We start from the raw sequence: 16957 nt of genomic DNA, 5'->3' as shown, positions 1-16957 counted from the left end.
TACAATTTCATGCAAAAAATCAGATGCAGGGGCTCAGTGTTGTTTTTTCAAGCTCAAAAAATATACATACACTCTGGAAGCAATGATAAAAATTTCTTTATGCTAGATAGATCAGTTTCAATCATATCACCGTTTCTTTTTGATACTTCAGGTTTAGCTTGGCTGAGAAATCACCAAAAATTTCAGGGATCACTTTTAAAGAACTGTTCCAAGACTGTCATTAAAAAGTTTAGTTTAGTTTATGAGGGTTTAACATCCCAAAGCAACTCAGGCTATGAGGGACGCCGTAGTGAAGGGCTCCGAAAATTTCGACCACCTGGGGTTCTTTAACGTGCACTGACATCGCACAGTACACGGGCCTCTAGAATTTCGCCTCCATCGAAATTCGACTGCCGCGGCCGGGATCGAACCAGCGTCTTTCGGGCCAGCAGCCGAGCGCCATAACTACTCAGCCACCGCGGCGGCCCTGTCATTAAAAAGTTATTTGTGGCTTCCTTGACTTTCGTTAATGAATTATTTCTAAGAAGGATTATTTCAAACTATTTTGGTTTCAGAATTTCCCAGTTGTTTTAATTTACATTTAATGAGTTATCTCCCTGGTGAACCACTGGTTTAATCAATGTTCAAGGACAGTTTTCAATAGCACAAAGTTTTTGTCACAGTGATTTACGACACTAAGAAGCGACTGACATGCGCTTTTAACGGTATGTATATGACCGCAGAGCTGATTATCCAAATCTATTATGTCCACATCTGCTCAAGCAAAGTCTTTGTATTTTCTACACAGACGACTTCGTGCTGATGAAAAGCTCTTGTCTACACACAAAAACATTTCATAATCTGGAATTTCTGCCTCCACTGAAACATCTAATTCATCCACAGAAAATTTTACTCACAAGCAAATCAAGAGCAGAACTCCCCATTGTATTTTCACTTGTTCGAGGTTACGGGTAAAAGACTCAATGCGTGCCCAGAAAATATTAAGCTCATGCAAATTAATATTTGAGGGAAATTAGTCACCCATGGTTATAAGTTCTCTGCTGCAACTTTAAGGCTTCATAGTACAGTCATCCACATACCTGTCTAGAGCGCTTGAATGCTGCGCTCTCTTGTACAGATATGACAATCGCCGCTGCCCAATGGGCTTGTTACTGCTTTCAAAGGCAATAAGAAAAATTCGCATGCACGATAAAGTCAGGCTTCATGCATTAGGCCACTCGCAAATGATGTAAGTGAATTCCCCACTGCTCTAGACAGGTGAGCAAACGACTGTACAAGCAGTGCTTGAAGTCTGACTCCATCCAAGGGGGGAGGGAGAGTCTCTAGTGATTCGAGCACAGGTGGAGAGAGAGATAAAGACAGAAAGAGGAGAGCGGCTGGCAGCCTCTTTCAAACATTGTTTATACGAAGGTGAGAAATCGTTTTTGAAGAACGTTGTTTGCTGTTTATCACAAACCTCAAACGATCAGACCCCACACTCTGCCAGTGTGCTCGTTATTGTTCAGACTTGGAACCAAGCGGCCAGCTCTGGACTGACTCTTGGCAAGGGGACATGTAGGCTTCCCTTTTTTTTCCACCCTGCGTGTAGTGTTGCCAACTTTGTATTTTAGAGCGAGAGCTCTATTCCTCGGGTTACAACTTCCAATTTCGATGTGAATGAGAGTGACCTTCAATGCCTCACAAGGTCAAACCGAACTTGACTGCACGGTGGCATAGCCCAAGCTATGGTAGTATCATATGACTATCACCAGTAGGTGCCCGACCTTGGCCTCTGACCTTGACATTTGATTTAAGAAAGTGGAGACCATGCTTAACAGAGCTTTCGCTCGTATAACTAGGTTCAAGCCACATTGAACCCCAGCCATTTTTTTCTGTCTTGGGTTTTAGAGAACAAGAATTCTCACTAAAAATCACAGTGGAATTGTCGAAACGGTACAGCAATGCTTCGACCGCCACTGACAAAAACAGTAAAAAATGGTTGCTTGCTTCGGGTGTATGCAGTCCCTGTGTTCTAGCACGGGGGGTCTATCCTCTTGCCAATGTTGGTGGGAGGGTCTGAGACCGCTGACTTTAAGCGCCTAGTACAAGGAAAGAATAAGGTACAAATCGAAAAAGGAAAGCTAAAATTGAGCAGCAACAAGTAAAAATGTTACTGCAAAAAACCCCACTCTCAGACACAAGCCTTTTATGGTTGTCTATTTCGTCAACAAATGAATAAAAACTTTTGAGCCGAATGATAACAGCTACGCCACTGCCATGAGAGACTCTATTATAAAGTGGATGGAAATACTTCAAGAATCGGTTTCAACAAGGTTTTCTGTGATGCAGTACACTAATATGTAACATGAGAATTTTAGAACAGAGGGACCCTATCGGTTAGGGGGACAAGGGAATAATGTGGCGTCAGTGTGCGGGTGCAGGATTATTCTGGGCACATGAGCACTGGTGCCCCGCTATTCCCATATAACCATAATCTATGGGGTCCCCCTATTCTAAAGCTCGCTATTGCAACTTTTTGGTGCTACCTGCTGGGGCAGTGCATAGCTTTGATCAGCAGCAGCTGTAGGGCCCGGGAGACGAAATGTGGCAGTGCCATGGAGTTTCTCCGCATATATCCGAGGAGTCTGCTCGATTAACCTATGTCCTTTTGTGCATCACATACAGCTCCCTTTTGGTTTCCTTTTACGAGATACACAAATTGGCTACACTTTTGTTATGCTGTGGAAGTCTTGAAACAGCAAGAACAAGCGGAAAAGTTTTTTTTTTTTTTTGGAGCAGGAGCTGAGCTGCTTGCATGCAAAGCTGAAGGTCAAATGACTCTTGGATTTGACTTCTACCCGGAGGCTCACCGCAGGTGTGGCTACGACGGCACACCACACGAGTTGTCGCAGCTGTTACTGCTCGTTCCGCCGCTCCAACCACTCGCTCTCGCCAGCTGTGTCACAGGACTAACCACGTGATTCGCTCTTGCTGAATAAAGGGCAGCACTTGACGCCTATGCAGTACTGCCGCTGCACCGAAACAACTGTCTAACCAAGCTTGATCAAGCTTTCGCTCCATATAACCTGGCTCAGCAGAGGTGAGCCACAGCCATTTTTTTTTAAGGGGGGGGGTGTGGAATCTGGGAATCTCTCCATCCCATCCTTTCCGTAACCCTTTCCTCCATGGTAAAAACATTGTGGCCACCCACTATTCAGAATGCTATCACACCTTTCCTTACGACCACTACATCAACGCGCACCAATCTTCCGAGAGGCAGTAGTTTCGAAACGCTTCGACTGCGCGCCTTAAACGTACAGTGACAATGAAGATTGCATGCATTGCATGCACAGGGTGGTCATGCGATCGCGGGGGAAGAGCTAGGCGTGATCGGCAGTGAAAGGCATCCCATAAACAGTTCTCGCTGCAAAACAAGGCAGAAAAGCATCCCCCCAAAATAGGATATTTCAGATGGGTGTATGGAAACACACTAATGAGCCTGCAGGCTCCAGTAAAGTTGACTCCAACGTTGGGTGAAGCATATAGGCCTTTAATATATTATTCACAGTGCTGCTTTGATGTATATAGTACAGTATATAATATAATATTCTTGTAATATAACATGGTAGAGAGTAAACACGCTTGCAAGAAAGATCGGCGTTGCTCAAATGAATCTCCACAGTTGCAATCACAGTGTAGAAAGGTAAAAACTCCAGAAACATCTGCGCTTCCTTTTGTGGATTTTCGGCAGCAAACACAATGACGACAGGCCACACAAAAATAAAAGTGCCGTTTGCAGTCAAACCACGTCCGCCCTGATCTCTTCACAGCTTGCTCAGACATGCATGTGCTTTGTCTAGCAGTGCCACCCAAGACTCCAAGAGAGATTCAGGTTTATGAGCAACAAAACGTGCCTGCCAACAGCATCACACGTATGCCCCTTTGTCGTGCATTAAGTTCAGCTGACCTTCAAATTTACCGACACGACTAGCCACCAAACCAGATTGTAAACTGAAAAAAAATGTAAAAAAACTACAACAATCTGAAGCATAAGAAATGGACTAGTTAGCAGTGTTCAGGCCGCCATGCACCAAGTGTGAAGTGCTCTAAGAGCACTTCACAATATATGCCAAGCATTGCAGTATCAAAATCATCATTTAAGGAGAACTACAATCTATACACCTTGATGCAGAGTGTACAAATGATCTGTCCATTTGCCACTCCCAAAGTTGACTTCTTAGAGGCCATCTTTGCCAGCATTGTCAGAAACAGGGATGAGAATGTGCAACAGCCAATGGTGTCACAGCACCTGACACAGGGGCAGATCTGAAGACAAATCAGTCGTCTCAGAAATATGCCTGCCCTGCCTAGCAATACGAGTGTCAAAAAATGAATGCAACCCAAAGCAACAATAACCAAGAAGTGAAAAAGAGATGTGCAGCCATGCAATACAGAAAAAAAAATAATCTACTTCGTAAACCTGCAAGACTGTGCATTGAAAAAAAAAAAAAAAAGAGCATTAAGCACTGAAGGCAGCAACCAGAGCTTGTCTATTGCTGCAGAGAGGAAACTTTATGGAACACAGTGAAGGATGCAATAAATGTACACACACACACTGGCACTGTGACCTGTTCCGTTAAATAACTCTTTTTTCACAGGCACACGGTAAAGCACAAGAAAAATTGACATTTACGTTCCCAGGCCAATTTCCACCTTCTACTGCATAAGCACATTTCATAGCCTCTGTTCCAAGGTGCATCACAAGGCTTGCACACCCAAGTGTAAAAATGGCCAGAGCAAACTCTGCTGTACAAGGTGTCTGTGCAGTCAGCCCCTGATGAGAGGAGATGTGCAGTCGTTAATGCTCCTTGTTAGTTTCGGGAGTTGTGCAAAACACTATTTTCCACTACACCCATCCCGCAGGTGTGCTTTGTGCATCTTTCACGTACCCTGCATATTACAGCTATCTCATGTGTACCTCTATGGGTTTGCACAGAACTAAGCCCTATACTGATGCAACATACTCTACAGGCGCAGAGATCCTACTTCTCAAAGGTGTAAGGCCAAAGTGGCACCTGCAGTGGCTGAAGTGCTATTACTATCCTGTGCCTACCCAGTGTGCTGAAATTATGGTAGTGCTGCCCTGGGCCGAGCAACCATTATTGCGGATCTGGTCAGATGCAAGTGCAGATTGAGAGGTGGATGCAAGCGAGCAACTGCTGCGAGGATGGCAAGGTGTGCTTACCAGCACTAAAATTCCACCTAGGGGAGAGAGGTAGGTGACACTGTCCACCACTAATCATCCTGCTGAACTTCAGCACTTATCAGGGTTAGTTTGTATTTTGCTAAAATACCAGGGCTCGTTGGTCAAAAGGAATAAAAGCAGTCAGCAAAGTTGCAAAATACCGTACAACTGTAAGCAAAATCCGTGCCATAGAGCTAGTCCAGAGCCATTAACGCTGCGCCCGAGTGACAAGGAACACACAAGTACTGAGAGGCTCTGAGCCTCATTACTGCTCACATGATCACAAGGATGCTTTGCAACTTCAAACCGACCACCTGTGAATAAGAGAGTGCTATGAAACTTGGGTTCCAGATCTGCAGTGACATTGCAAAGTACACACGACCTTTACTAAAAACAAAAAAGGATGAGTACTCGAAAACAGGCATCAATTACAAAACAGCTGATATTGTGCATCACAATCTTGGAAGGTGACAACAGCAGCATTAGAATAAGAGGTAAAAGTTGTGCAACCTTTTTATTTTTTGGTGTAAACCTTGCAATGAAAATAATGTGCTGTACCAAGAAGACAGTGTAGTAATGCACAGCTGCTGTTCTGCAGCTAGCCAAGCAGACAGTGCGCACCACAAAGAGCAAGCAAATATGGTACGAATGCTCACCAATCTCAACTGTTAGCATTAACACAGTAGTATGCACAGAGCACCTTCCCATTTAAACTTGCAATGACCAGTGCACTAGCCACCAGATTCCCACTTTGCACTGCACGCAGCTCAGTGCGACACAGGCACAGCCGACCACTGTGCTGCGTAGGCGCTTTTGTTCATGCTCTTGCCACTTCGCCGCTAATGATCGCACATTGTACACTGCGATGCCAGACAAATGTAAAGCTGAGTGTGCACCTACACAAAGTGAGCAATGAAGCACGGCTTGATTCCCACCGCCATGGCCAGTTTTATTAAGTGACGCTAACGAGATTTGGCTCAACCTGTGCCATTGAGCTACCACAGCACTAACCAGCAGAGCATACCAAGATGACGCCGCTCACCTGAAAGATTGTAACTGCAATCATATTGCAAAGCCAACTTCACGTTGTATATCCTAATCTTCCACATAAAATACAACCGGAAGAAGATTGTTGTATACTTTGTGGCAAGCATCCAAACTCAACCACAACCACTCAGCTCTGCAGTGCACATTGGCATAAATGTACACTAAAGAACCCCACAGAGCTATAAGCATGTTCATAAAGAGCTTACTTAGAACTGTGAACCATTGATGCCATTGTTCATAAACTTGTTAAGCACTCATTAAGACATCCTCTCGCAATGTGAAAAACTGACATTACTATTAGATGGTACAGTGTTTCACTGCAGGTTCTATATTGTCGCTCTTTTTAACCAGATATTTGGAAGGAACTGATAGCTTAGCGACGAAACAATAAGTGCCTAGTTCTACAGAAGCGCCTGTTCCCAGCTCGCACAGTGTTGGGACTTAAAGGCGCGGGCTCCTTTTCCAAGCCATGCACCCTGAGAAGCCAAGCACCAGGCCGGGGAATGGCTTGTACCCATTTTGGGATGACCGGTGGGTAACCGGCGGCAGTGGGATGTTCAGTTCTGATGTTCAGTGCTATGGGCAAAAAAAGGTTCAGTGCCAATTTACACAGACCATGATCTAGACCACGAGTGAAGGCAGAGATAGTGGTTGTACTGTACATGTGCAAGAAAACCGAAGAGGTGGAGAGGACCCATACAAATTCAACAAAAACATTTTCTTCTTCTGCCTCGTGTTTCCCATTTGCAAGTTATGGCGACTAGTATATCACAGAGCTGCTGCCAAACTTTGTGCAGCTCATGAAATGTGCAAAAATGGAAAAGCAAAACCACCATCACAAAAGTGAACACAAAGGTGAAACAGCATTGTACACAGCATTGTATACAGCACTGTGCATTATGTGCGAAGTATGTGATCCTTTCTCATACCAATCTCTTGGAACGATTGGCTCTTACCAGCCTGCTTATGCGTGCATGCCATCAAATTCAGTCTACTCTGCAGCGTTCTGCCAGCAACAACAACACAACTAAATCAGCTAAAAACAGCCGACAGCAGAGTGCATGCAGCTGTGGACTGAATCCTGCAGGAGCCAAGCATCAATTCCTTTCTACTGCACGTGCTCTCCTTTTTGAGCACTCCAATTTGCTGCAGCAGACAAATTGCATCAAGCCATCCCTTGCACAATGTAATACAGGATATGCATATTGCCTAGTCACACCTGCTTTCCTTGTACTTGCACACTTGCATGCCCTCAACTGGTGGCTGCCACATTGTGTGCCTGTGCAGGCGGTGTGTGCCTCAACTGCACAGCAACATTTATCTATATTCTGAGCGGCACGTTCCAATGGCAACAGTCCAGCGAAAATAGATGTCCCAGCCTCACTAACCTCACGCAACCCTGCAGAGGCCAAGAGCACATGAAAGACGTTTCTTTGCACCACACCACTCCCATCTCAGCTTTGTACAGCACTGCAATGACTTCTTTGCATGTAGACTACCCCACAGCAGTTTGCCCTGGGAGTGCCAACTTTTGAAGCAATGGCTACAGAAAGCAGTTGCAGGGAGCAATTTTTTTCTCTTTTGTTGGCAATTTCTTTAGCAGTGCTCAGAACTACCCACGCCCTTGCACATGCACCTCACTTGTGTAGAAATAACACGCAAAGACTTCCCAGCAGGCTCTAAGAATTCTCTGCTGGGCCCACCTTTTTTTATTTTGTACACTGTAATAGCAAGAGTGGCTATACTTAAACACCAACAAGCTCATCCACTGCACATGGGACAAAGAGCAAAATAGAGCACACAAAAAAAAGCAAGAAAAAAATTGTACAACATAGTTTTTGTTGGGCCCATGTCACACAGATATGTCACAAGCCTTGAAACACGGTACACTGAAAACTGCTCCACCTGGGGCTTCGAAGGGCACGAGATGAGCAAACACTCCCGAAGGCACCACTCTGCTTGTGCAGCTTCCCTTCAATGCACTGTCAAGTTATTCTTCACACAAAAGTACAAGTTGTCAGTTCTCAGGTTATCAGGAGGCCTTTTGCGAGCTTCTACGAGTTCAACGCTGCTCAATCTCACTGCCGGAATTCAACTAATGCTGTCTGTTCACATTCATTGCAATGAATGCAGGGTAACCTACAAATGCCTTATCACCTGCATTTATGAACACTTGCACCTCCTGTACCTCAGTTTTTTAAAATGGCATTCACAACTAGGTAGCTCAACTCCAACGACTTTACAACTTTAAATGAGGCATACCAGGCTTGTGCAGTTTGATTTCGGCAGCTGAGCGAATGACAACTTGACAGAGTAATTTGAAGCACAGAGATCAGATCTTGCTGGGCAGCTCCAGCAACCAAGAAGCTTTCTGTTCAGTGAAGTAGGACTTTAAAAACTTCATAATATGCCCCAGAGCCCCACTTGAAAGCAATTTTAAACTGCTAAGCAGCTAATGTGAATGATACAATGCAACCTGTGGCCAACCTTCTATCTTACCAGTAATATAAATTCGCAACAATGGCCGCTGAGTAACAAGCTGCGAGGTACCTTCAGCCTTACAAAATACTTTGTGCATGTTACGTAGCTGTAATACTTACCAAACTCTGGCACTGAGCTTCCGGCTCACGGATAATGTGGCCCTATTCAGAGGCACACTCAAGAACAAAACCATCAATTAGCAAATTGGCATGAATACTTTGCTTGCTCAGATCACGACTAGTGAAGGCTATTCTATGTGGCTCAACTCAGCACAAACTGAAGGAGACCACTTATAGTAAGTGAAGACTCCAATCCTGCCCAACAACCAGACACAGCAGCTTAGCACCTGTGCCACAAATTCAGTACATCGCAGAAGTCGCACTGCAGCAGCATGAAACCTGCCAAACAAAGCGCATCTGCATTGCCCTATTACTAAGCGTCACTGGCTGACTTCTGAGTGTGACACATTCTTCTTCTCAATTCTGAGTGTGACACATTCTTAACTCTCTGCCCTGACACCACCCAACAGGACGGCTATTGCTTCATTGCAATGGTCCTTTCTCCAGAAGACTTCACATCGTTGTGCAAAAAAAAGAAGCTCTGAACAAATGATCTGCAGGATAAAACCAGTAACAATAAGCAAGGACTCAAAATATAGGCCAGCTGCTTTTACTGACCAATCACTGCTCCAAGCAGGCTACAGCCACTGAAAAAAAACCTACACTTGGCCCACACTTACGAAGCTGTCCCAATAAGAAAAATGTTGCCTTTTTTTTCCTTTCATCTCAGAGACACGCACCACATGCAAATGTGCTTCTGGCGACCAGCACTGGTGTCAAGGAAAAAAAAAAAAGGCTGTTCCATACAGTGTACGGGCTCTGAGTGTGTGCAGCTGACGGCGACCTAATGGCAGGTGCAGAGTGTGCAGTGCCCTGGACGGGGGGTAAAGGTAGGAGGAGCTTGTGGCGCGAAACCAGGGTTGTTGCCGCGGTGTTCCCTCCCGCCCAGCAGAGCCTGCGAGCTGCTCATGCCTCTTGGCGAAGAGTCCAAAGGGGAGGGGGCGCCGGCAGCCATGGCCCTACTGGTGCTGGAGGCCGCCGTTGTAAGCATAGTCAGCCTTGTTGTGCATGATGAGCTTGTCATCCACAAAGTAAAAGCTGTCCGACCGAGTCTCAAACGGGTTGGCAATCATCTCGTCACCTGCATTGCAAGAAGCAACAATGACCATGTGATGCAATTAAGAGCAGGCCACCAACTGGGACTGGCTGTTTTGTATGTAATCAACAGTTCTACTCCTTGCTACACTGCTTTCTCCAGAAAAATAGTACAGGTGGCGGCATATGTGGATGCCCACATACCGATCAAGAAGACAGTAGCATCCATTCAGCTCTAAACATTATTACAATAAAACCTCATAGCAACAAAAACCAACGAGGCAGACAAACCCTTTTGTTGTTAGCAGTACTCCAACAAAGCAAAGATGCCTTAAAGGCAAATCGCAATGAAATTTTACTTTAGCCAGAATATCTCTTAATATGTTTGGTACATCATAAATTTAACTGCGTGTTCTATGCTTCTTAGACAACCAGTTGGACAACGCATGCACCTGACGCTGTATCATGCAGTTAGGCAATTTACCAGACATGGCGTAGGTATCGACCACCGAAAGAGAACCTTCTCAAGCCCAACCCACTGAAAATGAACAGATTACGGATCACATGGATTGAAGGCTGCTGGTTAAAATGCAGCCCGGCTGACTGTGGAAAAGTGTTTAGAAATATGAACTGAGATTATCATGCCAAAGCACTGTGTAGCCATTGGAGGTATAACCGTGCAATGCCGCACAAGAATTGCGCACACTACATGAATTTCCGAAGTACGGCAAACAGTGAGCTTTGTGGGACATGCAGCCAACTGTCTTCTCTCGCATGACATTCTGGCAAGGTCCTTGTCTGGTTTGGTCAGAATTAACCAAAACTCCACAACACCTAAACCTATTCTCAAGAAAAACAGTTTTTACAAAAGTTAAACTCACAGCGCAATTTCTCGCAATTTCTCACAGCGCAAGTTCATGCAATGGGCATTTGCATCACTCATACATGAGTGTAGCGGGTGCCCATCCAGTGCTGCTGTTTCTACAGGTAGCAGTGATTTGCTAAAACACCACAACTACAACACCCGAGTGGTTTTGAGTGCGCAGGTTTTCACATTGGTTTTATGTCATTTACGGTGAACCAAGCTCAGTGGTGTCTTACTAAGTCGCTGCCCCAAGGCTGTCAACACTGATCAACCAGAGCAGTGTGCACAACTCTTCATCCCCTCAGGATCCTACAGCGCAGCACAAATTTTTTTTTATCTACAGTCGACGACAGAAAATTCGGACGCCTGATTTTTTGGACATGCTTGATTATACGGACTTTTTTGTGGCCCCGCGACATGCCCCATAGAGCCAATGTATAAGAGCGACTGAAATTTCGGACGCACCGGAACTGACCGCTCGATTTTTCGGACCTCGTTTGCACTCGCTGCCAATACCAAAGCCGCCATATAATGCGTACAGTGGAACCTCATTAGTTCAAACTGCAAAAGGGATCAAAAACTTGATCAAACAAAATGAAATTCAAGCTTAAAGGGAACCTTTTAACTTGTGATGCAGAAATTCTGTGCGAGTCGGCACATTGCACCCACGTGGTTTCGAATTCGTACTGTTCTTGAATGTCTTCCGCCGCATGAACTTGAACCGTAATCTGAGTTCACGGAACACATCTGTGCCGAGTCTTTCCTCCCGAATATGGAAAGAGGTAGCAGCGAAGCATGTGGGAGGTGCACGGCCTCACGGAGACGGCAAGCGCGGGAGGAAACGGTGGTGCATTTCTGAGCAAGGTCAGCATACCCGCGGCAAAATGCAGCACAATCCGACTCTTCTATTGTAAAACCGTAACAACTGGCGTTTCGATGACAGGCAAGACTCCTCATTATACGCAAGCCACCACAGAGTGCATATCGCTGGATATGATGCCGGTTCTGGCTCTAGTAGCTAGGCCTAATGGCGAAGGCCAAAGCGGACGGAGCGCTTACTTCGGCCGCTTTTCTGTTCTTACTGTTTCGCCATCTTCGCGTTCTCGTTCCGGGCCCATCGTACTGTGGGCGCTGCGCAGTTCTCGCAGCGGCGTGTTCGCTTTCCCGTTTAGACTTTGTCCCAACCCGTACATTCATCGGCGACATGCCGAGGGCAGAACAGCCAGGCCGAGCTGGTGAAAGCGGTCCTTGCCCGTCGTCTGTGCACGTGTCGCGCGACAAAATATAGTCATGAGGAGCTTTAGAATGTGTGCAATACAACTGGCCGCTTCCTCTGGCATATTGGCAATAAGTTCGTGATTTTTTTCGATGAAATTTGATTTTCCGGACTGCCCGATTTTCCGGTCGTGTTCGCGGTCCCTAGAGAGTCCAAAAGATTGGTCGTCGCCTGTAACACAAGCATGCACAGTTTCAGCTGAAAACTGTGGGAACCAGGCAGCACATGTAAGTATGTAGGTAAGTATGAAGAGTTAGCAAACGCACTCCAGTCAAGACTTCTCTGGCTAGATTGTCCGGACTGCCCGATTTTCCGGTCGTGTTCGCGGTCCCTAGAGAGTCCAAAAGATTGGTCGTCGACTGTAACACAAGCATGCACCGTTTCAGCTGAAAACTGTGGGAACCAGGCAGCACATGTAAGTATGTAGGTAAGTATGAAGAGTTAGCAAACGCACTCCAGTCAAGACTTCTCTGGCTAGATTGTTCATTACTGCACTGAACTGAAAGTGCACAAATGCAATACCGACAAAGACAAATGCATTCACGTGAGACATGGATAGACACAGACTTAAGTCAGAAATTTGAATGCAGTGGGCGAATGAGAGAAGCCCGCACTCACACAGCTCCTGGGAGAGGGAGGGAAACTCGTAGATGTGCTCGCACGTGTTCTTGCTGTTCGGGATGCAGAAGCCGAACTCAAAGTCAAACGTCTTGAGCAGCTTGTCCCGGAAGAAGTGTCGCTCGATCATGCGGAACTTGCTCACCGGCTTGCTACCAACTGTGAACTCCACTCTGCAAGACAAAGAAAAAAGAACGACGGGTCCATGCTCTGGTGCCTTCCAATTAAACCAAATGTGGTGCTTCTCCACTGCATTCATGTCTTATGCAGCAACTCTGGTGCTTGCCAAAGTGCCACAGCAGATGCTGTGTACTCCATTTCTTACACAGCAGGCAAAGCTGAGGAGGCTGCGGAAGTAGTGCATCCGTGAAAGAATACTGCTTCGCCACATACCATTTGTTCTTCTCAAAACCTCAATGAGTGTTTGAACAAAAACAGAGTGGCATAAAACAAAGTGGTAGCACTGAAAATCGTGGTCAAAGCTGCGAGGCGTTCAGTGCTCGGGCCCTCTGGCTATAATTTTCACCAAATGTAGACTACTTTTTAGGCACGGATGATATCAGAGTGATTCGCCCTACCAGCCGCACATCATGCTGGCACATGCCATTTTTGCTTCTCAATGTCTCAAAGAGTCCCAGGACAAAAATGTGGGAAGAGGTTAAAAATGTGCAGGAGGTTGCCATTCACGGTACTTGAGATTTGCCACAATGAAATATGCCGGTGGTCACTGTGGTTGTATGGCGAACTACTTTTTGGGAATGCAAGCTAAGGCGTGCTAGCTCTGGCAGCACAGTTGCCAGCTATTGTAGTTAACAGACGACTCACAAAGCGACTAACCAACCACCGCATGCTCTCAAATGAGGTTCAATGCCAGTGGATGATCAAAATAAAATGCAGAGTAGAAATTTCCAAGATTTCCTTTAAAATGGCTCGGCAGGCATTGAAAACCAGCACCGAGCAAAAGGCAAGAATTAGCCATTTCACAAATTGGGATACATAAATGTGATGCGGCAATGTGCTAGTACTATGAGTTGCTGTGCTGCCATCAAGAGTTTTGAGGCATACTTTTGACAGAGGTTCTCAAGACACACACTTTATTACGAGAGCAAAAGGTTTTCACACACAAAGATTTTACATGAGTAAACTGCGCTCCTCATAGGCTCACACAAGAAGTTTGCAGGCCAAAAAAAATTAACCGAGTTTTACTTTCAGCACCTCTCATGGAAGACTACAAATAGGGAAGAATAAACTCATTATAGAAACTATTTTACCAATTGTACATGCCTCCCAGTGCTCTAAAGCTTTGGTGATGATCATTTATAGTTTCCAACACACCGATATACTTTTCACTGGGCTTGCGGGTTATAATAATAATAATAATAATTGGTTTTTGGGGAAAGGAAATGGCGCAGTATCTGTCTCATATATCATTGGTCACCTGAACCATTGGACACCTGAACCGCACCATAAGGGAAGGGATAAAGGAGGGAGTCAAAGTAGAAAGGAAGAAGAGGTGCCGTAGTGAAGGGCTGTGGAATAATTTCGACCACCTGGGAATCTTTAACATGCACTGACATCGCACAGCACACGGGCGTCTTAGCGTTTTTCCTCTATAAAAACACAGCCGCCGCGGTCGGGTTCGAACCCGGGAGCTCCAGATCAGTAGTCGAGCGCCCTAACCACTGAGCCACCGCGGCGGGTGGGCTTGCGGGTTGCCGTATTGAGTTTTGCGGCACATAAGCAACCTTGGCAAGACGGCGTGAATAGACCGAGGGTTCAGATGGTTCAAGCACTATCAAGAACACCAGAGGAGGGTGATACAGCTTAGTGCGTGCTGCCGTACCTACTCCTTTCCCAGCGCCTCCGCCTGCCTCTAGAAATTTCGGGCCTAGTTATTTAAGAGCGCATTGCGTGCAGTTATGTTGCTCTTGGTGAAGCTTCGCACAGCGAAGTGAGCAGGCCCCTGCTTTTGGGAAGTCGTACCTGAAGTGGGAGCGTTTGGCTAAAGTATTACTTATTGTGTTAGCTTTGGCAGCTGACAATTAAGTGTGTACTCTGCTTTGGTAGCTGGCTGTGAAGTTGTTTCTATTCTTCATTCACTCGCTCCTTCTTCCCTTCCCTTAAGGCACGGTTTGGTGTCCACCGAGATATGTGAGACAGTTAAACTTTCTCGAGTTTAACGAGGAGTAGTTCTTCGCTTGGACAGATAAAGGCGTTGCCATCTGCCGGCATGAAAACATGCTGACAGTTTAGTGTTTGCCACATGTGGCTGAGTTAAGCCGGCTGGGCTTTTTGTGCTCGTCTGAAACTCAGTTTGCCTCTAAGCCGGCGCTTTATTGATGCACAGCAGGGTTGCATGAGTATGTGTTCTTGATAGCCATTTCCTTTCCTCAAAAACCAATTTTTCAATGCTAGAGGCCCATGCACTGTGGGATGTCAGTGCACATTAAAGAACCGCAGGTTCTTTAACGTGCACTTGCATTTCTGCATTGTTAATAAAGTGTGACCACGAAGTCCAGTTTCTCTGTTGCTCCAAGTGTCATCATCCGTCCACAGTCTGCAGGTCTGTCTGCTACGAGTCCTATGTCAAATCAACGTTTACTCTGAAGGATCAAGGTGAAGAAGAACCTGATATTTATACTTAGCTGAACCTAACAATCACCAAACACTGTCTGTGGTGCTAAAGGACTAAAATTTTTAAAAAGTCAATTTATTTCGAATATTTCCTGACTTGGGGAACCTTAAAGGGACACGAAAATAAACTAAAGTTGGCCTGTATCAATACATTACTCTATTCTAGCAACAAAAATGCTACTTTCACTGAAAACTAAGCTTTTATGAGCTAGAAAAGGCCAAAATATTAAGTACCAGTGTTGTCATCACCAGCAGATTTCACCACTAAACCAAGCGCACTGACAAATTTTTTGTAGCGTGAATCCCAGAGGGCCTGCTACACTGCCATTCATTCGTAAACAATGGTCATGGAGTCCTTGTTCGGTGTAGACGTCACAAATTCGAATGTTAAATGCAATTTCCTTGGCAATAAACGTGTCTTTCACTGCTGAACAAACATCAACGCAACAAAAGAGGCATACAAGCAATTTCTGATAAGAACAAGAACTGGATGGAGTAGTCCACAGTGGCCCTTGAAGTTAAAACACAGAACCTACAACCACATTTTCTCCTGGGGCTCGTCGGTGTTTGTTCATGATGAGCCGGCTACTCTGAACCATCCTTGGGTCGTATGCCTTGTCCTTGGTGCCATAGACCCCCCATGTCCCAGAACCCCAACTTGGAAAAGCTTTGGAATGCCACTGGTACACATTAGCGCAACGTGATGCCAGTTTCAACCACAGTGGTGTATAAACTTCCTCACAGCCTGGGTGTGCAGCTTTAAACTCAGAAACGTAATGGTTTATGGGGTTTAATGTCCCAAAGCAATTCAGGCTATGAGGGACGCCGTATATAGTGGAGAGGTCTGGATAATTTCGGCCACCTGGGGTTCTTTAATGTGCACTGACATCCCACAGTGCATGGGCCTCTAGCATTGAAAAACTGGTTTTTGAAAATTGGTTTTTGAGGAAAGGAAATGGCTATCAAGAACACATACTAATGCGCCACTGCTGTGCATTAATAAAACACTGGCTTAGAGGCAACCCGAGTTTCAGGCTAGCGCAAAAAGCCCAGCCGGTTTAACTCAGCCATGTGTGGCAAACGCTAAACTGTCGCCATGTTTTCATGCCGGCAGATGGTGACGCCTTCATGTGTCCAAGAGAAGAACTACTGCTCGTTAAACTCGAGAAAGTTTAACTGTCTCACATATCTCGGTGGAAACCCAAACCCTGCCTTAAGAGAAGGGAGGAAGGAGAAGTGAATGAAGAAGTGCATAAAGAGGTGCCATGGTGGAGGTCTCCGAAATAATTTCAACCACCTGGGGATCTTTAATGTGCACTGACATTGCACAGCACATGAGTGCCTTTTGCATTTCGCCTCCATCGAAACGCGGCCACCGAGGTCGGGTTCGAACCCGGGTACTATGGCTCAGTAGACGAGCGCCTTAACCAATGAGCCACCACGGTGGGTCTAGCACTTTGCCTCCATTGAAATGCGACCGCTGTAGCCAGGATCAAACGCACGTCAGACACCGAGCACCATAACCACTGAGCCACCACGGATGCATAGGTCATACATGTAAATGTGAAGTACATGCCTTGCTTTTCAGCCAACATACGCATCTTTTTGATGACATCAGGACGGCGCAAAAATAACAAGGACAAAAGAGGCATACGAAC

General features: G+C 45.7%; 1 protein-coding gene across 1 annotated transcript in view; it reads right to left on the bottom strand.

Annotated features, from left to right (window-relative positions):
• Nucleotides 1-3508: 3508 nt before the first annotated feature.
• unc-119 (unc-119 lipid binding chaperone) overlaps nucleotides 3509-16957 on the bottom strand; it is a 28656-nt gene continuing 15207 nt past the window's right edge. Inside the window, exons 4-5 of the mRNA XM_077655561.1 lie at nucleotides 12666-12838; nucleotides 3509-9952 (exon numbers count right to left, since the gene is read on the bottom strand). Of these exons, the coding sequence (XP_077511687.1) occupies nucleotides 9831-9952; nucleotides 12666-12838 (295 nt within the window). The 3' untranslated portion in view covers nucleotides 3509-9830. The remainder of the gene's footprint in view (nucleotides 9953-12665; nucleotides 12839-16957) is intronic.

Source organism: Amblyomma americanum, chromosome 2 (genome assembly GCF_052857255.1).
Source record: "Amblyomma americanum isolate KBUSLIRL-KWMA chromosome 2, ASM5285725v1, whole genome shotgun sequence".
Lineage (NCBI taxonomy): Eukaryota > Metazoa > Arthropoda > Arachnida > Ixodida > Ixodidae > Amblyomma > Amblyomma americanum.
This window is presented reverse-complemented; position numbering and strand designations above follow the sequence as displayed.